At 48.6% G+C, this 21,509-nt stretch overlaps 2 protein-coding genes across 2 annotated transcripts; both read right to left on the bottom strand.

Moving 5' to 3' along the window:
- Positions 1-954: 954 nt before the first annotated feature.
- Positions 955-9,667, bottom strand: TOB2 (transducer of ERBB2, 2). The gene is made up of 2 exons (XM_021552747.4): positions 9,422-9,667; positions 955-5,391 (listed from the first exon to the last, which is right to left on the bottom strand). Exon 2 carries the CDS (start codon positions 5,303-5,305, stop codon positions 4,283-4,285), a length of 1,023 nt encoding a protein of 340 aa, XP_021408422.1. The 5' UTR covers positions 5,306-5,391; positions 9,422-9,667; the 3' UTR covers positions 955-4,282.
- A 5,083-nt stretch (positions 9,668-14,750) lies between these two features.
- Positions 14,751-21,298, bottom strand: PHF5A (PHD finger protein 5A). Its single transcript, XM_021552840.4, has 4 exons — positions 21,180-21,298; positions 20,053-20,076; positions 18,453-18,619; positions 14,751-15,458 (listed from the first exon to the last, which is right to left on the bottom strand). The coding sequence occupies exons 1-4, from the start codon at positions 21,229-21,231 to the stop codon at positions 15,369-15,371; spliced, it is 333 nt and encodes a 110-aa protein (XP_021408515.1). The 5' UTR covers positions 21,232-21,298; the 3' UTR covers positions 14,751-15,368.
- Between the last annotated feature and the right edge of the window lie 211 nt (positions 21,299-21,509).

Here is a 21,509-nt window from a genome sequence, read left to right as displayed (position 1 = left end):
GCAGCTCCCTTCAACAGCTTTTTAAGGAGGCAGCATGGGGAACTTGAGGCACCTCTCAAGCAGGAGGTAGCAGGAGCATGGTGGGGCTGGGGAAGCTGGGTTACACAGCCAGCAGCACACATGGGGCATGACAGGCATTTCAGCACCTCCCTCAGCCACCTCATCCCCTTTTGCTAAAAAGGAGAAGCTCTTGAACAGAAATTCTGATTGAAACTGAGCAGTGAGAGTTTACAAAGAAAAACAAAATCAGTCCACTATCATTACTGCATGTTCTCACATCCAGCCTCAAGCCCACCCCACTATGGGAAGTCACCTTGGATGAACATTCACAGCAGGGAGGACAGAGCCTGCGTATGTACCTTGATGCTCCCTTTGCTTAGCAAGTACCCCAACCACCTCAGAATAAAAACAAACTGGTTTGTGCAGAGGGGAAGTAAATCAACCCAAAATCAGCACCTCTCTGCATGAAGCACTGCCATGGGGAGCTTCACCTACCCCATGAGTGACACCACAGAGCTTCTAACCTGGCCTCAGAGGTCCCAGTGAGCTGCCACAGAATTTGGGTATTTAGGAACTCTGCTGCTTGACTGCAGGCTCCCAAAGCACCTCACACCAAATGCTCCCTCCTTTCACCCAGAGAGGAGGGCCAGCTCTCCTCCCCCCACTCCAGAGAGCTGAATCATGGCAGGACCGGGGATGGCCAGGCACATCGCCACTTTTTCCTATGTACTGCTATTCTTGGCAGCAGGAGAGGTCACTGAGACAGCTGTCCTGGCCATGTTGCACAATCCTGGGCATCACTGAGCTATTCCTAATGCTGTGAAACCAGGACCTTGCCTGCAAGGCTGACACTGAGCACCACTTCATTCAAAAGCAGTGGTATCCCTCCTTACCCAAAACCAGGCACGTCCAAGGTGTTTTCTCTTCACTGAGCACACATCACACGATAAACAGTTATTATATCATGCTTTTAATACAAACTTAAAAAAATCTGGAACAATAGAAACTGTACAGATTTGATCAACCTTTTTGTGGGGTTTTTTGTTTGTTTTTAACTAAATCTCTAGACACACCAATATCCCGTTCCAAAATATTGCACAACATTCTGAATACAAAACTCTGATTGTATTACTCCTTCGCTAAAGAAAAAAAAAAGAAGGAAAAAAAAAAAAGAAAAAGACAGCAACCCCCTGGTTCCCCCTCTCAGTAGTCCCCTTCTCCAAAAACAACCCAAGCAGAACACACACAGAAATCCTCCACTCGGAGACATACAGACTTCTGTCCTCTTTCACTCCTCTCCCACAAGGCAACTGTTAATTCACTCCTGGAGAGGGGCAGGAGGAAAGGGAGGTTGAGTGGGGAGAAAGGAATCTTCACCACTTCTTTTTTTTTTTAAAGTTTTTTCCTGAAAAAATATTTTTTTCTCTCCTCTTTTTTAAGAAAAAATCTTGAAAAGAAAAAAATTACATTTTTTATGTTAGAAATATACATATATTATATATACCTCTTACATTTTACAAATGTAGCAAATTATTCAATACAAACGGACATCAACAAAAAGAACATAAACCCATAAAAAATAAAAGTTAAAAAAAAAATCTTCTCTCTTCTCTTCCTAAGAAACCAGGTAAATTAGTGCAGGTTTTTAAAAAATAAAATTGAAGCTGAACGCCTACATCCAAGACTAGAAAAGACCTGAAAAGGCCATTAGTTTCCATTGCTGCCTGATGCTGGAGGAACACTTCTGAAGCACACTTTTTTCCTTTTAAGATGCAAAGAGGTTGGTCCCTCTTCTTTTCCTCCTTCCACTCACACCACTATTTTTAAAGCAGGTATAATACGTGTGGCAGAGCAAAGCAGCATCAAAGCTTCACACACACATAAGCAAGTGGACAGGGGACATCCCCACTTCTTCCCTCCCTCCCTGTGCTGGAGGAGAGCACGCCATCTCAAGGCAGTGTCTCGCAGGTGGCTTTGCCAGATGTGGGGACAGTGGGGGGCAACTGGACCAGGTCCTGCCATCAGGGTCTGAACACCCCTCAGAGTCCAGTGCAATACGTAGGGTGGCACCCAGCAGCACCCTGTTTGGGGAGGATTCCATGGCAGTGGTAGCATCTGTTAAAAGCAGTGGGTTCAAAGGAAAGAAAAAAAAGGAAACAACAGCTGGGCCACTCCTTAACAACTTGTCCTAGTCTGGAAACCTGCAGAGTTGAGGTTGTGGACACCAGCTTTGGGGGAACTGGCTGAGCTCTGCTCTCCTCACCCACCTGCTGCATTGGTCATAGCTCAATAGCAAGCAGCCTGCTTGGGAACCCATGCTGGGCACAAGGTCAGGACCATGTGCCCCATCACCCATCGAGGGGAAGGGTACACTGAAAACAACTTGGAGAGCTCTGGGCAGAGATTGTCTACCTGGGACAGCCCCATTACCTTCTGCAAATGCTCAGTGGCAACACAACTACAAAAGGGCTGGAGTGCCTCCCTCTCAGAGAGGGGAGCAGGAAAAGCACATGGTCATGCTCATCTCACCTGAAACAGATTTCTTGAAAGAGCACCTTGGTTCCACAAGTGCAGGAGGAGTGGATTTCAGACTGTGCTCCAAGAAGCATCATTAAAAGAAAACCAAGCCTCAAGTCTGGGAAGCAGCAAAAGCTTATTTTTCATTTAAACTGAGAACTTCAAAGACTGGAGTTTCATCATCTCCATCTCTCTCCTCTTTGTACACTTCCATGCTCACACAGCAGCCTGCAAGGAAACCTCCCTTTCCACCTAAAAAGCCTCCAACCTTCCTCCGCATGAAGCAGTCCTTTGATGTTCTGTGAAGGTGGGTTTTGGAGTCCTCAACACAGAAGGGATCAAACTGAACAGCCACTACTGGCTGACTGCCACCCATCATCTTGGAGAAAGGTGCAGAGTCCTAAATCCCATCCCTGCTGTGAAGAGGCACCATACACTCACAGGCTGAGATGACCATTTCCCTTTGGAGAGCCCATCCCAGCTCTGCCCTGAGCTTGCTACTGTCCATGCTGATGTGATCTGGCTGGAATGAGGAATTTATCATAGGTGCTTCCTTTTCTCCCTGGATCAGCCACCTCCTCGTGCTTCTCCAGAAAGGCAAGGGAAGGGATTTAGTCAGGTACATACCTGGCTGAAAGCATAAACCCTTATGATACCACTCAAGACAGCAGCTTCAACAACATTACCCTATCTTCTTGAAAAGTTGTGCTGCCTCACGAACTAAAAAGGAAGAAATTTCCTCTTTGAGACAAGAAGATGAATTCACAGCAGATAATGAGAACTCTGACCTCAGAGGCCACCCCAAGTGGATGCTGGCCCCTGCTGCTGGGAGGAACGTCTGGGAAGTGGGGGAAGGATCCAAGTGGGGTCCAGCTGGTTCAGTTCCACCTCCCACAAGCCACAGAGCGAGGCAGGTGGTGTTTCTACACCAGAGGGGCTGTCATCCAGACTTACTAGGCAGCCCTGAGAGAACATAAAAAGCCCTCTTGCTCAGGTACAGAAAGGTCCAATAACCAGAGCCACTAAGCTCAAAGCACTAACCCCCCATAGCCACAACTGGAAGTGCAGATGAGGAAGGGAGCAGGAAGAAGCCATTTCACAGTAATGCTCTGCCCTGACTGTGATGTGCTGTGAGATAGTCAAAGAGAAGAGTTAGTGCTTTTCAGCACACAGAACAGCTGATGCCAGCTTGGGCTGGAGCCACAACAGCACAGTGGTCTGCACCCATGGGCACAGGCAATGTTCTCTGTATACACAGAAAAAGCAAGCTCACACACCCATTCTGGCTAGCACACAACAAGACTGTGTGTGTCCCCACCAACACTGACTCATGCTCTTCTTGTCCCTCCTCCAGCATGGTGGTATGAAGACGACATCCCTACACCCAGGCAGAAAGACCCTATGTCCAGTATGGGGCAGGAAGTGGTGCCAGGAATCAGGAGCATTGTGACCTACAGTTGCACCAGTCCTGGGCTGGAGTAGGGGAAGAGGGCACACAAACCAAAAAAAAAAGCCCAAGACTCATTTTAAGGAGTAAAAAAGTGAGTAGGAAAAAAGCACAGGTACTGAGTTAAAAAACAATTCAGTGCTTCAGGAGCGTTACCAGCACAGCGCAACAACACTGAGCTCTCGCTTTTCCCAAGAACCTATATTTGTAAGGTTTTAATATTTTCTGTATATTTCTATTTTTCTTTTCTCTCCCTATTGTTTTTTTTCTCTATTCCCCCCTCCCTCCCTGCCCCAAAATACTCTCCTTCCACTGTATTCAGTTGGCCAGGACAACGGGCTGGAACGACTGGCTAGGATACTGCATGGCATTCAGGTTGTAGCTGAGTCCTTCCACGAAAGGAGACTTCTCCAGAAAGAGGCTATTGGTGCTGCCACTGAAGACCTGAGCCATATCAAAGGTACCACCTGTGCTGGCGTTGAACTGCGATGCTGGTGGGATGCTGCTGGCCTGGCTCTCACTGGCAACACCATCGAAGAAGAGACTGCTGGCTCCTGGCGAGGCGCCACTGTAAACGAACTCCTTGGCATTGGGGGAGAGCTGTGACTGCGGGGCTTGGCTCCCAGTGCTCCCGACGAAGTTCAGAGAGTGCATAGACAGGGAGAGGCCCTTGTGCTTCAGCAGGTTGGTGGTGGGAGACCTGACCATTCTCGGCTGCTGCACAGCCCCTGCTCCACCGCCCCCTCCTCCGGCTCCTCCACCCTTCTTCATCTTGGTTGAGCCGAACTTGGTGGCAGCAAAGGTGGCAGTGGTGAATGTGATGGGTTGAGCAGAGCGAGGGATGAAGGTGGGGCTGGGTGACTGGCCGAAGGAGGGGGATGGAGAGTTGGACAGCGAGTTGTCCTGGCTGCCAATAGGGACAAATACCTGGGCGTCGGGGTTAAAGCTGCTCTTGATTTCTTTGTCCAGCTCTGTGGCACTGCAGCCCTCACTGTCATCTAGGTAGAGAACCTTAACAGAGCCCTTCTCACCGATCTGGTAGGAAACCTCAAAAGGATCAATCCAGACACTCAGCTCTTCTGGCACATTGGCACGCACATCCTCTACAGCCAGCCCACTCCGCTTGGCTGCCAGCTCCACCACCGGATCCACTGTCTCTCCTATATGAACACAGCGATAGCCAGATCCCTTCAGAGGTTTCTCAGGGTACCAGTGACCCTCATACTTCTTCTTCAGCAGGCGCTCTAGCTCCTCACCAAACAGGTCTGCCCGCCTCCGAGGAAGCTTGTTGTACAGGTATGAGATGATGAAGTTAAGAGCAACTTTGATCTCCAGATGCATACTCTCTTCCCAGCAAGCAAGTCAGGGCAGTGTATTAAAAGTGACAAAATGACAGAAACATAGACAAGTTTTGATTCCGAAGAGACCTAGAGAAAGAGAGAAAAGGATGGATGAAGACTAGAAAACACAACTCTCCCAGTTGAAATAAATAACTGTGCATTTTCATGAACAAAGCAGAATGAGCAGTTTGCACAAATACTAACACGAAGTAATGCTCTCTAGGAGAGTCACCACAAATCTACTGATCCTCAACACAGAGGGATGTTGATAGGGAGAACTCTCCCTGCTCCTCTTTCAGAAGAAATAAGGGTGTAGCCACTCTCCGCACACAAGTATGTACATCACACTCTCCTCGCTGCCAAGCACTGCTGCTGTAACCCGGCAGGCCACTGTCTGCTCTGTCAGCAGCATCTAACATGCCTCTCCTGCCCTGGCACTCAGCTGCTTCCAGCACAGCTCACCTGCACCAGCCTCTCCAGAGCACAAGTGCAGCACCTGAACAGCCTCGTGACTCGCTCAGCAGCTTTGTGCAGAGACCTGCTTGCGTTCAGGACAGCAGGGCCAGCCTCTCCTCTGGGAGGCCGGGTGGTTGTGCCGGGTGCCACGTCCTGCTGGCACAAGCGCAGAAGGGACGAGAAGGAGTGAGGGAGGGTGCCGGGGTATCAGCTGCCAGCCCATGTTTACTATCCCCTTGACTAGCAGGCACATATCTTATTAAGTGTACCCAGTTGAGACTCTGCCTAGCTACAAACATAAAATCTCAGTTCAAGTCTGCTGAGCAGGGAACACAAACATGCCAACAGCCTGTCCAATATAGTTCACATCGCTTATCCCTGCACAGAGGGAAGATGAGCTCTGCCAGGATCAGATACCTACTTAATAAAAACTGAAGTTGCTTACCAAAGATTGAAGTAATCCTTTCTCCTCCCTCTCTCTCCCCCTTGTGAGGAAGTCTCCAAAATGGAGAGAACCCACAAAAGCACAATGCAAAACCACAACACTCAACTCTCCCATTATACACAGATTTGCAAACAATGTTTGTCTGGGTACAAAAAACCCAAAACCAGGTATGTCAGCACTACACTTTGTCACTCATCCAAGGAAAATGAATCTCACAGATATTTTAAGAGGAAGCACACTTCCAGTAGCCTCCACACCTCTCCAGGGGAAAGAAGAATATCCAGTTTTTAATTGGCAGCTTAGTCAGAGGCTGCTCTGTCTTCAGCTGCCCTCACCTTGCTCAAAGAGACACACTGTGTTCAACTGTCTTCCTAAAATGGGCTTTAGGGATATTCTTGTACAGCACTCAAGCTAACGTTTATGACGTGTGACAATTATTTGGGGGTGGGGATGAAGTACAAACATACATAGTTAGCATTCCCCTGAAAAAGCCCAGGAGTACAACCAGGTATCCATGCTGGCCTAAGTCAGCAGGAGTTAAAAAACTGACCAGACGTGTTTGCTTGGTCTAGTTTAGTCAACAGAAAGGATCAAAAAATTTTGAAGAAGCCCTCAAATATTTTAAAGCTTTACTGCAAAAAAGGGATGCAGATTCTATGCTTTTTCTGTACTACTCCACATTCACAGAGGTTTAGCTTTAGGAAGATGGTAACCAGAAACAGATCCCACACTTCTGATCTGGCAACAAGGAGGCCAGATCTGGAAAGAACCCCCTTTAGGTTTGACTCGGCAACATAAAACCACACAGGAACAAGGGAGTGGAAAAGAAGTCTTGCCTTTAAAACCAGCTTTAAAGAATTACTGTAATGTAACAAACTTTGGTAGGTCACTGCAACCTGACCAAATGCAAGTAAGAACACATGAACACCGAAGAAATAAGCAACCACAGTTTTTCTAAGAACAGTTAAGAAGAAGCCATTTTCAGAAGGCAAAAGTCTTGGCACAAAGACAAAGCCTTTTCTGGAAAAATTAAGTATGAAACAAACCCCTAAAGAGCATGCCTAAACCCTAACAAGAGCTTGTATAGACTATAGTACCTCAAGGGAGGATTACATGGTGCTCTCTAACTTCTTTGGTTTAAGATGTTCGAAAGGGAGGATACCTTTGGGATTCCAGCAAGTTAAGCAGGAAGAGAACAGCCAGTTTGTAAGTCTTTTATCTTGTAATAAATTCTAGTCTAAATCCAAAATCTATGAAGATATCAGATATTAAAGACTGGGAAAGGAACAGTGGCCAAAATTTGTTACCATCCTATCTGCTATACAAATGTCTCAATATACATTGAGGACCTCAGTTCCTCATCAACTTTTTGCAGAAAGCTGTGGAGGTAAAATTATACATCATCTCCTTTTTTCTTTCCTCTAGTTTACCTAATAAGAGAACACTCTGTACCTTGGTTATGAAAAGGTAAGTTAATTAGCTTAATAACACCAACAGCTGCCAAGGTAGAGGCACACAACTGATACCTGCCGAAAAAAGTCACTGGCTTCTCAGGTTGTTGACATGGCAAGATGAGCTCCAGTAGGATCCCCTCAATCTCTTTCTACTGCACTGAAACGTGATAAAATAATTTAAAAGAAATTTAAGAACCCCCAAACACCCTGAAATCCAGCTGAAGCAGTATGGCTCTAAGAGAAGAAACTACTGAATATCAATTGTAAGAGATATTCTGAGCAATCTTCCATAAAGGCCAGCATTTTCAAACTAAAGGCCTACTGTATATCGAGGTGCTGGCAAGGAACAAAGAGCTGTTTCTCTGCGGAGCTCTTCTCCTGCGGAGGGAAGGCAAAAGCCCCCTCAGACTCCCCGTTTATCGGTATCCTGAAGGGGAGAGGCCAGACCACCACTTACAACAGAGAGGAGCGAACATGGGAACGATTCCCTTTCCTCCCGACTACACCAACACGGTGTGTGACCTTGCGAAGGAGACCCGGCCCTCCGAACAGGCTGGCCGTCGCCTGGGGACTTAAACAGCCGGCTGTCACGGCGGCCTGCGGTCCCACGGCCGGACACACCCGTCTGGAACGAGAGACCCCTTCCCAGCACCCCGCCAAGGGCGGCGGAGAGACTCCTCCCCGCCAGCCGCACGGCCCCGCGGGGACGAGCCCCGCCGCCCCTCCATCCCGGCGCCCGGCACGCCGGGAGCTGTAGTCCTGGCCCCCCTCCCCGCCCCACGACCTACTTCTCCCCGGACTGCGGCTCCCGGCGCGCCCCGCGCCCGGCCCGCGCGTCCCCGGGCGGGGCAGGCCACAAAATTTTCCAGCGCACATGCGCGCTGCGGCCCGCCCGCCCTTCCCGGAGCTGCCCACGGCCGGGAACACGCCCCGCGGCCCAGGACCGCCGGGCAGCCGCCCCCTTCTCCCCTTCCCTTCCCCTCCCTCTCTCTCGGCAGGGATGGGCGGGCGCGTCCTCACCCCGCAGCTGTTTCCCCCCCACGGCTGCGGGATGGAGTCCGGGAGGCCAGAAGCCCAGTAACCTTCTGTCTCTCTCCCCCGCCCCCACGCTTGTCCCCTTCGCCCCAGTGGGGCAGGCGAGGTAGCAAGCAAGGTTCTCAACAGAGCGAGTCGGATGCATGGGGATACGTCAACAAGGGCGAGCTCCTGGCTCCGCACACCCGCGGGGTATCGCAGATCGGGGTGTCCAGGAGAAATGGGGGGGCGACGGGGGGGGTGGGGGCAGCCCAGCCCAACCCCGACAGCGTCTTTGTTGTCGCCGGGCTTACTCCCCCTCGGAGCTCGTCGTGCATGAAAGGGAACACCCCGGCGACATCCCCGTTTCCCGGGAGCCCACCACCGCCCTCGGGCCCAGCCTGCCTTTTTTGGGGCTGTAGGGCTGGGGCTGAGCCGCATCCCGCTCCCGCCCCCGCCCCTCAAAGTAGGCTGTGGAGAACAAAATGGTGAACTGGGGCACTGCAAAGCGTCCCTAACCCAGTGACTTTCACTTCCATTCTTCTCCCTTGAAGCCCCATTAATCCCCCCGGGGACCAGAACCGCACTTTGACTCCGCGGACGGGCAGATCGCTGTCCCTGGTGGGGAGGGGGACGATGAGCCCCCTCAGACCGAGCTCACAAAGAGGACGCGCTCTGGAGAGGTCCCAGCCCAAGAAGGAGTGTGAGGGAGGAAAGCAGCCGCAGCCGCAGCCCCAGCCCCACTTACTTCGTTCTCGGATCCAGGACCAGCGGCTGCTGGCGGCTGTCGCGGGGGCCGAGGGCGCTGCCGGCGGGTCTCGTCTCCGCTTTGCCCCGTCTCGTCCGTCCCCTCCCTCCCTTGTACCCGACGGCGCGGGGCGGGCCCGGTGCCGTGGCGTGGATGCCGCTGCTGCGCCCCCAGAGCCGCCCGCGCCCTGGCCCCGAGTGAGCCAACTCACGGCAAACTTTCACCCTTAGCAACCTCTCGGCGCACGGATCCGCTCCCGCCCCGCGTGATGCGGCCGCGGGGGGCGGGCCGGGACTACTTCCCCCTCCCGTCGCCGTCTGCTGCGCCCCGGAATGGATCGGGGGGGGGACCGGACCGGTGGAGCCTCCTCTGCTCCCCCCTGAGCACCGGGAGTATCCCGGCTCCGAGCTCAAGGGAAGGAGGGAAGGGGCCGCGGCATTAGCGGGGATTGACCGCAGGATTTCCCCAAGTGGCTTAGCCTGAGGCGACGGGGGGGAATGGGGGTGGAATCGAACGGAGCGGGGAGAGACGGAACCGGCCGGTGTGGTGCCCGCCCCCACGCACCATGGATACGGTCAAGCCCCAGCTCAGTAGCAAGGCCAGGCCCGGGACTCCCGAAGGGACAATTCTCTGCACACCCCAAGCACGTCTGCGAATATCCCCGTGGTGGAGCCCCCCCACCCGCGACAGTGGAGGAGCTCGGGGAGACGTGCCCACGAGCAATCCTGGCTCCCTCCATCGTTGCAAAACCCTCGGGATTCCCGGTCTCAGATGCGGGCGGGGTGCTCGGGGGCTGCGAGCACATCTCCCCGGGGAACAACGGGGCAAGGCCAAACCCGGCGGGCTGGTATCACCGCGGGGAGGACAGTAGCAGCACGGCCACCTCCGCGGCCCCGAGACGCAGACAGAGACCCGCCCCCGGCACGCGCTCCCGCCTCCCGGACTATTTCGTCTCTGCACGCCTGTGTCCCTCCGCCTCCAAAAGAGCAGGGCCGGCCCCGCCGCGGCGGAGACGAGAGATCCGCAAGGTGCGCGAGCGCCGGCCGTGCTAAAAATAACTGCAGCGTGTTAGCAACAGCCTTCCCATTGGCTGGCCAGGCCCGGCGGCGCCTTCGGATTGGAGCGCTGCTCCAGCCAGTGAGCCGAAGGGGTGTGCGCGGTGGGCGCTGCCGGGAGATGTAGTCGCGGGGCGGCCGCGGCTTGCCCCCGTCCCGGGTGCTCTGCCCGCACCTCGGGGTGTTCGCGCGTTCGGCAGGGCTCGTTCGTTCAGGCTGCCCTGGGGAAGGACAGCCAAGGTGACGGCCATCCCTAGGGCTATGGGCCGATGGCGGCCAAACGCTGAGCTGCACCACCCACTGGCAAGCTGAAGGCACTCTCAGCCAGCACACAAATGGATCCGCACCCTTTATTTCAAAGCAGTCCCATTACTTGTTCCAGGAAAATGAAGAAAATGCCTACAGGCATCCCCAGGCCGTGTATGTTACAGTACAAAGTCACACCACCTTTCACACACACCATTTGCAAACGCTGCTTGCTGTCCACACTTAAAGCAACTTTTGACCCAAGTAACACTCCAAACTAGTGGAAGGGACACCAAGAACAGTGTTTCCAGGCTCTCCCAGCCACGGGTCCTACATCTTCCTCAGTGTTGACACAAGCAGAGGGTGACACAAGCGTTACCACAGTCCCTGTTGCAGCAGGGTAGCTGGCCTGGCAACCATCTCCCAAGTGCAAAAATACAAAGTTCATCTCTTGTCCCATTTCCACAATAGCCTTCAGCCTTCTTCGGGGTTTGGTTTGTCTTCCTCTCTTATTCAGGAACACTTTACCTCAGGTACTGCCTTTGCCACAGAGAGCATTTCTTTTGAGGCCAGCCAACACTGTGTGTTAAGAAATCCATTAATGTTCCTTCCCAACCACAGCAGCCAGCCTTGCTCATTTTCCCACTGATTACAGAAAAAAAACCCAGTAACTTTTGAAGTTGTTTTTTTAATTTTTTTTCTGCAGGGAAAGAGGAAAGAAAAGAGAAAGATTTGAGAGCTATTATGAGCAGCCTTATTTTCGTCACTCCTATTTTAAAAGGAATTTAGTTAAAAAAGAACACCTTTTGGGTTTGTTTTTTTTTTTTTTTCGATTATTCTCTTTGCTTTGCTGGAAGCAAAATCATACTGTCAGCCAGAGATCAGGAAATTAAAATGACTGAGCTATTTTTAGTATCATTAAACAAAAAAAGACAATTACATTTCTAAAATTCTATTGTTGCTTTAATAAGGTGTTAGTAAGAGGCTGTCACATATTGGGGCTCTTTAAAATACCTGTGCCTTGACCGTGCTCCTTAATTATGGCATCGCCCTTGTACACATGCAAGCAGAGGAATTCTGTCACAGTATCTGCTCCTGCATTCTCAACCATTTGGCTATTAAGTCAAAGCAAGGCTCCCGTGTCACGTGTGCATGGGGATGGGAACAATTGCCTAGCCACTGGGACAGAGCTCATTTGGTTGGGCTATTTAATGCCAAGGAAGGGGAGTCAGGTTATAATTGGACATAATTAATATTGCCATACCCTGAAGCCTTTGTACATTCAATTCACGTGACAACCCCAAGGAAATGAAAAATTCTTTCCTGCTATTGAATGAGGCAAACATCTTCAGCTGATGTCTGTAATGAGAAAATAACAGCTTCTGTGCAGACAAGGTTTCAGAAGTGAGATTTTGTCCATGCAGCTCCCACAGGAAAAGCTCACAGGCAGATTCCAAAACTCCACCTACCTTTTCTTTTTGTTTTGTCTCTTTTTAAAGAGAAAAAATGCCTGGGGCTCTAGGGCTTTGTCAAGACAAGGTCTAGATGGTTCAAGGAAGTGGATGTATGTTACAGAGCTATTTGCTGAGCTCAGCTGTAGTTGTGGCTGGCAGTTGGTCTGAAGGGGTGTGTAACGGGGAACACCTACATTTCAGAACAGAGCAATGCCTTGTTAGTACTGGCAACAGAGGCCAATTTCTTAATAGGCCAAGAGGTCCTACATTCTCTCCTTCAATGTAAATATTTAAAATTGAAGGAGAGGTGTTTTTTTTTTTACTTGTTATGCAACATTTTAATAAAAAAATTATAACACTACCTAGAAAAGTAACGGCAGGAAGATACATTTAGCTCCATGCATTAGGATTTGAAGACAGCACCATGGGGGTTCAGCTGCCAGGTTGATAAAGCTGTCCCTGTCTCTCCCACCCTTCCCTGCTGTTACCATGCAAGTACTTTGCAGCTGGCAGCCAGGGAGCCCCCAAATCTGGCTGCATAAAACTCCATGGATGGATGAAGTCCTTCCAAGACTTGGCCTGCACACAGCAGCAGGACGTGTCTTGGCTCATATTTTCCCTGCGGGGAAGCTTGCCCTTTTAGCATGTGTCCTGGTCTCCAGTACTGCAAGGCAATCTCCTCCTTGACAAGTACTTTAAAATCTATTTAGGTGAAAAATAATGCACTTTTCTAGAGGCCCTGCCTAGGTATCATCTGCTGGTGCACAGAAAACATTACCAAGCAAGCAAGGTCATGTTTTTCTGGGCTACACAAATGTGTCTATTACCCTTGTTGGAATTAGCAGCTTCAGGGCAATGTCCCATCCATGCTCTGAAAGTACCAGAAAGGCAGTGGCACTGAACTGATCTGAGCACCAGCAGCATTTGGCATGCTCCCCAGAGCTGTCTGCGCAAACAAGGCAAAGGGGAAAAAGCCTGTCCCTCCCTCCCTCCACCTGCCCAGTGACTCAGAACAACTAGAAATGGCAGCTTAACTCTCAGAATACAGACAGATATATCCAGCAGTCAGCGTGAGGGCATCAGGAGTGCCAAGAAAGTGAGTATGTTCAGCTGTTTTTGGGGATGGGGGAAGGGACGGGGACACTCGTACCTCTACAGCAAGCCCTGCCTGGCTGATCCTGCTAAATGATTAGGAACAAAGGGTGCTCTAAAATTAGGGTGTATTGGTTCTGAGACAAAAAATAATTCCTTACTTCATTTCCCTCTACTGAAAAACTTTGTCATCTTCCAAATTTCTGGGAAAGGAAAAAAACGCATACAAACCTTCTGCATTCCTAGTGAGATAATTTGGGTGGCCTGACTGAGGGTAAGTGATAAATTCTGGTTGAAGTGATAAAGTTCCAGGTACAACAAATCTGCATGTCATGGCCTGCTTTTAAAGAAACACAGAATTTAAAATGGCCGATATTAGCTCTGACATGGACTTTCTGGTCTGCAGAGGCAGTTGCTTATTCCCACAGAACTGCTTTGGGAGAACAGGTTTGCTGTAACCAATGAGCTAGATTGCTCTGAACATCTTGGCAAATGGCATCCATCAGAAGCTGTGCAGGGAAAAAGACATACCGATACTCTCAGAACTGCAAAAAGCTTGAAGAGAAACTCAAGAGAATAGCTGGGGGCAGGAGAGGGAGGAGCAGCTGGGGTAGCTGTAGGGCCAGTGGCAGCTACAGCCAGTTGCAGCAGGGAAAAATTACTTTTGACGGGAGGAAAATCACAACTTCTGTACTTTTCACTTTTATCCAAATGGTTGGAGCAGGTAGAAGAGGTATTTAAGCCAAGGAGTATTTAGAGGAATTGGTACTAGCCTCAAGCAAATAGCTGAAATCTTGGAAGGGGAACAAAAAAAAAAAAGGTTTTGGGACTCTGCACCCCAAAACTGAACAAAACAACTGTGTTAGTGTAGCACACGCTCTGCTCAGACTACAAGTGCTTGAAGGACTGCAGGGCACACTGAGCCAGGACCCTGATTTAACCATCTGAGGAGTACACACCCATGGGGAACTCAGTTCCGCCTCTGCACAAAGGCGCCTGTTCCCAGATCTCTGCTGAGCCAACAGACTGCTTTTAGCCTCTACTGGTATTTGACAAACAAGCAGCCTCTGGTTTCCAGCACGCACACGGCCAATAGCCCAGAACACAATAGCTGGTTTCCCATTACAGCAGGGAAGGCTTTAACTTATTCACAAGAACAGGATAGCGAGTCAAATAGCTTAGGTTTTAGAAAGGGATTGGATGTTTGCACGGTGAAACAACATCCACAGCCGTATTAGCCGGGGTAAGGGTTACAAGCTCAGCGATCCTCATGCTACGGGACAAAATGATCAGTGGCTGGGATCACAGGCAGACAAAAGCAACAGCCGTTCCCTGAAGCTCCTTGCGGCAAGGTCACGTGGCCATAAGCAGACACTGTCAGAAACCAGATAACCCATTGTGAAGTGCTAGCTGGGCTAATCCTCCCTGTCCCCAGAAAGCTCCAGAGAGGCTAGCACAGAATGAACCAAACAGAAATCCTAGTTGTACCAAAAATAAAAACCCAAAAGAAAAAGCTTTATTGGTGTGCATCCTACAGAAACGGTTACAAGAAATGGCCTTGGATTTATCTGTCAAAGAAAACATGGAACAGCTGTGCTCTCCCTAGGAAGGTACCAGCCATGAGCAGATTCCTTACAAAACAGGGCAGCGTGGAAATATACTGGAGGAAGGGAGGAGGGGAGCAGATTGCCCCAACCATTGGTGTTGAAGAACAAAACACCAATTTCAAACAATTGAGAGGAGGCCCAGTAAGAACAACCTCAAGGTATTTCTCCACACTACAAACAGCACTTTCCATTTTAACATGGCTCCTGCTATGTGTAAGTGCTTGCCCATTCTGCTTTGTATAGAGTTGGGGCAACTACTAGCAGAGCTTCTGCAAAGGCAAGAGACAGTAATCTTCATTTGCCCTCCCTCATCATTGGTTCTCATCAGGTTTCAGTCCCCACTCAGTCTATTATTTCTCCAATCCTAAGTATATTACTGAATTTGTATTGCTTTAGAAAAAAATAATCAGCCAGTTTTCAGTAAGAGTAAAGTCCAGAGATGTTCCAAGACCCTCTTGCCAACCCAAGAGGAGGTAGCCACATATGAATAGGATCACCTCTTCTTGAAGCCATACTTTTTCCTTTCATAGAAAAGATCTGTCTTGGAACTGCCCAGGTTGACGATCTTAGGGCAACCATCTCTCTGTAAGAAAAGAAAATGCAAGTTAGGAAATAGGCAGAAAGAACAACATCATAGTTGTAGTAAGTTCTCAGTTCCCACACACCTCGCCCTGTCCTCAACACATTTCATACACTTGTACAGACAAATTGCTCTCCAGTGCTGGTTACCAGTAAGACAGTGGTCTAAGAGAAGAGGATGGATGTCATTTCAGCATTACTGTAGGACACGGACTCCCTCAGGGCCAAAATGGAAAACAGCTCATATAACATCAGCCATTTAATGAAAAGGATGTGCTGTGCCTCAAGACTGAATTCTTTCTAAATCAGGATATGCAGGACCTCTAGGGCCCAGAGGAATAACCTTTCCCCTCCTTAGCCAAGAAGAATTTTGCTGCTCTAGATGTCACCAAATCATTCTTGTGTTTAGGAACTCCTCAGCAGTGACAGCAGAACTGAATTTCAGATTTCTTCTATCCTGGATCGATTACTGCAGAGGTTGTAGGGTCATCTACTCACAGCAGCTACACAGATTAAGTTCTTGTACCTGAATTCCAGTAGATGGAGAGAAAAAAAGCCTCAAGAAAAGCAAGGAGCATAGGGGAGACCATCCTGAGAGGTGTGGTTGCAAAACCAAATTAGAAACGCCCTCTTGGTATACATGGGAACATTTCCTCATGAGTCACCTGAGCCCAGCATCTGCATAATTCTTTAGGGCAAAGCATTCTGGCTGGCCACAGCAGTTGTGAGGGATCCAGCAGGCAGTGGAACACGTGTCCCAAGTGCATTAGATTTAGAAAGCCCCTGGGCAGACGTCAGATGCTGTAAAATCTGCACCCAAGCTGCCTGGCTCCCATGCCAGAAATGCAATCTGGTGGGGAGGATCTGCATGACAGGAATGACAGGTGAGGTGGGGAACAAAAATCATCCCTCCCTCATACACCTGCCACGACCCATTTCTAGCTACTGTCTCCTTATTTCATTTTGAACCTCAGTAGCAGGACTTTCAAGACTTGCCTCCCACAATCCATGGAGTCTGTTCAAATCTTGACAGCCTTATTGCAGGGCTCTTGTTCATTCTTCCACCTCCTCCAAGGATGCAGCTCATGAGCACCCTCCTTTCTCCAAGAAAAGATTACTATTTGCAACTCACAGATATCCTGGGTGACAAGGTGGGATGCAGGCCCTTATCCACACATTGAAGTGGGCTGAAACAATACTTCATTCCTTCCTCCACCAGAATAAATGAACCAACAGTAACCAGGTCCTTTACTTTGTGCCCAATAGCATTCCATCTCTGCCATCCACTTTATTTGCTTTCTTGCTTCACTATCTTTTCCAGTCTTTCTCTGAAGATGATGAAAGTGCTGTGGCTGAAGCCTTGAACTGTTAAAGCTTCAGGTACAGAGCTCTGCCCATCTGGTTTTCTTATTCACATCAGCACCGGATACCATAATTATGATAGGCAGCAGCATACTTAATTTTGCTCCTTCTGGGCTCCCTACGCTTGTGCCAGCATTTTTCAATCCTGCAACAAATCATGTCAAATCTGCTGCTTCAGATCTGCAATTTCACATCTGCAATAATACATAACATCTGAGTTTTCAGCTATGAAGCAACTTTCTTCACTCACAACAGTATTCACCCAGGTGTCAAAATAGACACCCAGACCTGTTATTCTTCTCTAGCTCTATGTTTTCTATAGTCCTCCCTGACATAGCAGCTGATTATTCCACACCTGAACCAAACATAAAATGTAGGTAATCTCAGGTTGTGAAAAACACTTGTTGGCAATCCCTGTGAATTGATAAAACTAGAATCAAGCCTATTTTACTCATGACTTATAAAGCCAGGCATCTTCATTCCAAAGGCAAGTGAACAAAACTACTGTTTCTCACAGCATTTATAAAGTAGGAGGCAGCACCCCATCAAAGCACTTATATCCATATTTAGATACAGAGAAAGATTATGGTCCTGTTAGATCTAATGACTAAACTCAAAGGAGGACCTGCTCCTGCTCTGGATTTAACTGCAGGCCTCTAGAGAAAACAGGCACTACGGAGAGTTAAAGCAGCAACTCACTCAGCTGAGGACACTCCTGTAAACCACTCCGAACCACTCTCTCAGCACGTTCTTCACGGTCATTAAGGGTGTGTAGGAAACGACATTTGCAAAGTACCAAACTACTTTTAAGAGACACTCTCACAGCTACCAGACCTATATTCTGGGATAGCAGAACTGTAAGCATCATGTTCTTGTTCTCCTGTAAGGTCTTTCTAATGCTTTGTTGCAGTTCATGTCCTGCACTCACTGTTTTGGGTTATTAACAAAAGCCGTATAAGGAATGAACAGCTGCCTCATTTCCCACGTGCAATGGCTTTCAGCACAATATTGTAAAAAGATGATAGCTCTGGCTATAGACAAAAGGGACCATAACACCAAAAGCATTATCTGAAAGAGAAATATCTACAATGCAGACAATTCCAGAAAAGAGTAAGAAAATATAAATTGTATCCCACTGAAATTATACAGGAAGCATCCAACTTGTGAAACACAATTACCAGTGAAGCCACTGGACACAAAGAACCAACTTTACCTTGTTATTCAAAGGAAAATAAAGGTTTTGATTCCACAGGCCTTATAGTACCATATGTACTCTTAATCAGTGGCTCATAATGGACTTCTAGGGAGGAGCTGCTTCTGCCACTGCCTTGCAGTGTCCTGCAATATTTCTGACCCTGGTGAAACCTAGGCTGGAGCTGTAGTAAAATAACCACCTGAAGTGGTAACAAGCAGTGTGTGGAGGAAATGAACTGTGAATGTGCAAAAGAGTCAGAGATCCTTAGAATGAAGAGCATTGCAATACCTCAAAATGCTTTGCAAACACAGAGACCTATCAACAGGGGAATAAAAGTTTCAGATATTGCAAATGAGTGCAGATTGTCCTAGTAGTAATTACAGCAGCTCCAAGCCCCTTAAAGGTAAGCATAACTACTATGTAGCTGGGATGGCAACTTACATCTTTTTCCTGGATGGTGCACTCCTTGCAGTAGTAGGCATCGGACACTCCGGGCCCCCCACAGATGACGCATCGGCCCTGGTAGGAGCCATAGTTACACTCGTCACAGATGCGCACCAGGGTGCAGGGCCGCACGTAGGAGTCACAGATCACACACTTGCCATCACCTGCCAGCACAGCAAAGCCTTTGGTTACAGAATGTCCTTTCTGCCACCTCCACATCAGAGGAAAAGCTTCCTGGTCCAATAACTTCCCTGTGCACTCAAAGTGCTGAACTGCAGAAATGTGCTTGGCAGGCACAGGGCACAACTTTGTACTGCACACAGACTTGAGAGGAACAAGGCCATGGCCCACAATATTTGAGTTTTTTTTTTTTAATTTAGTAATTTGTTCACTGTCAGAGAAGAAACCCAAAATTACTTGGATAACTACTGTGTGATTAGTCAAGACTTGCTTAGATTGTACCACTACTTTTACTCTAAAACTTTTCCTGACTTTCATTTGCAAAGAAAAAAAGCCAGAGTGACAGAACTAGAGTCCTTACCTACACAGAAACTGCAGCGTAAGCTTCTCCACAGTGACAAATCAACAAAAGTCTGGAGTTACTATGCTCAAAGAGATAAGAGATTGTACTCATGGTCCCTTTAATCCTTCATCTGTGACAAGGTCAAAGGAAGGGCAAACTGGCATAAGCAGCCATTTCACAAAAGTTACTCTTACGCTCTCACAAGGAACTGAGTGAAATTCAAGTACTGATATCATACAGGCAAGGAGCCATCAGATGCCAGTAACAGTTTCTGCTGAGCTGGACCTTAACGAAAACACTGACCTACGGATGAAAGGCTTCATATCCTATTACCAGTTCCCAAGGTATCTAATCCTGACTCCCACAAACAGCTTGCCTAACCTGCTCTTAAATCTCTGGCGTGACAGCCCTCAGCTACTACCAATGGGAATCTGTTTCACTGTCAGGTGCTCTTGAAAATTGCTTCTTGCTTTAGACTCTCTTTCTCCCATTTTACTTATTCTCACACTATTTTATTTGAGTCACAAACTACTCCCTCATTTGTTCTGTTCCCCTCAATGATCTAATGACAGATCACAAGGATCTAACAACAGATCATACTCTTTCTTCCCTTTCACAGATAAGCATTTGATTCCATGGGTGTTTTTCCTGCTCTAACTTCTGACATTTGCCCTCCATTTTTTCTTCTCCTAGATGCTAATGGAGACCTTTCTTACAGTATGATGAAGCCAAAACCCAAAAATGCATTTTTCCCCCTCCTTTAAAATGATCAGGATGATATTTTGGTATTACAGATTACAAGGATCCAGCGAAACAGCCACTGTAGCCTCAGCCACTAGAAATGATGGCAGCAGGTACACTACAACTGCATTTGTGTGAGAGTCTGTTTGAGCTTGCAACTTTTTAAGTATTCCTTGAGCTACACTTGCAATGTTACGGTAATTGTTCCCTTTTCAAAGGGTGACATTAAGTTTGGGGTTAAAGCAAAAATAGAATCCAACCTTCAAACCCAAACTACACGCTCTAACCACAACACTACATTCTCAATCAACTAAATGTGGTTGATATACTTACATTTTTCACAGAGTCTTCCGATTGCTGGGGATAAAAAAAGAAAAAAATTATTTGAGGCAAGAGAAAAATCTAATCAAGTACAAGCTTGAATATCAAATTATTATTTTCTGCAATAAGCAGTCCTTAAAAAAAATGAAAGGCTAAACTATAGAAACAGTTTGAGCATAAATAGATACATTCATGATAAACAACATATATCCTCCTGGAGAGATTTACCAGAACCCAAGATGCACTATACATGCACAATGATATCCCTCTGCAGTAAGAAAACCTACATTCATCATTCCATTTCAAACACAGCCGGTGTATCTGACTGAAGAAAATGTACATGAGTCTTGTCACAGCTTTTACACTGGTTTTAGTGGGGGGAAAAAACCAAAATCAAGTGTTTGTTTCAAGCCATCCAAATACCTTCTTTGCTTTAGAACATGAAGGTAGTTAAATGTACCTGAGAAGTCTTCTCACTTGTCTGGGACACTCACAACAATGTTAGGAACTTGGATAAATTTAATAAATATTGAGTTTCAAAGACTAGACGTGCACATCAATGAAGACTAAATACTGATTTGTCTGAAGTCTGAGAGAAAAGGGATTTGTCAGGACGTGACTTTTCAACATAGACAAATGGTTAGAAGCACTGACTATTCTAAAAAGAGATGTGCAGCTGAATGCTTTGCGTTTCTGGATCTTGCAGAAAGCTGCTCGTTAAATGTGCTTTTCCAAGGAGTGACAAAAACCAGGAAGGGATACCTCAACTTCTAATCTTGTATAAGAGTTCTCTGAACCTTGACCCAAATGCTGACTCGGGTGCGACAAGGATAAACCCCGTTATCTGTATTGCAGGAATAACCCGGAAGAGAACTTTTGTCTCGCAGCCAGAAAGATGCTCCCAAGTGCTGCTGGATCCACAACGCACGGCGGGGCATCAAAAATAAAGGAAAATAAAAGGAAAACAAAAGAGGGAGGGAGGAGCGGGTGGCGCGCCGCCCCTCCCCCTCCCCCGCCGGGCCTAACGGCCGCGCGCGTGCCCGACGGCCGGTAAGGCGCGCGCGCCTCCCGCTCGCCCCGCGGCCCGAAAACGGGGGAAGGAGCTCCCCATTCGCATCCTCCCATCCCCCGGGACCCACCGACGCCGGCCTGCTTGCGGCAGAAGATGAGGTCCGGGTGGTGCTTGGCCATGGCGAGGCGACACCCGCCCGGCGCTGCTGCTGCTACTCCTGCGGCCCCGCGGAGCCCTCACCGCCGCGCCACCCCCGGGTCCTGGCCGGGGTGAGCGCAGCGCCTGCCAAAGCGCCTCCCCCGAGCGGGAAAACGCCGAGGGATGCCGAAATAAACCCTCCCCCTAAAGCCACCCCATCTTTAACCTTCCCCCTCCCCGAGCAGCCCCGCGTGGCAGCCGACGACCCTCTCCTGTCGCGGGTGTCTCCCTGCCAGGACCCGCGCGGCCACGCCCCCGC

The sequence above is a fragment of the Lonchura striata genome, chromosome 1A, assembly GCF_050655825.1.
Source record: "Lonchura striata isolate lonStrDom1 chromosome 1A, ASM5065582v1, whole genome shotgun sequence".
In the NCBI taxonomy this organism is placed as follows: Eukaryota; Metazoa; Chordata; class Aves; order Passeriformes; family Estrildidae; genus Lonchura; species Lonchura striata.
Note: the sequence above shows the minus strand (reverse complement) of the source record. Positions and strands in the feature narration are given on the sequence as shown.

Coding starts and splice junctions, on each gene's coding strand:
- TOB2 (XM_021552747.4), bottom strand. CDS start 5,305: ATGCATCTGGAGATCAAAGTTGCTCTTAACTTCATCATCTCATACCTG.
- PHF5A (XM_021552840.4), bottom strand. CDS start 21,231: ATGGCCAAGCACCACCCGGACCTCATCTTCTGCCGCAAGCAGGCCGGC. Junction 20,077..21,179: donor CCGCAAGCAGGCCGGCGTCG/GTGGGTCCCGGG, acceptor TTTTATCCCCAG/CAATCGGAAGACTCTGTGAA. Junction 18,620..20,052: donor CGGAAGACTCTGTGAAAAAT/GTAAGTATATCA, acceptor CTGTGCTGGCAG/GTGATGGCAAGTGTGTGATC.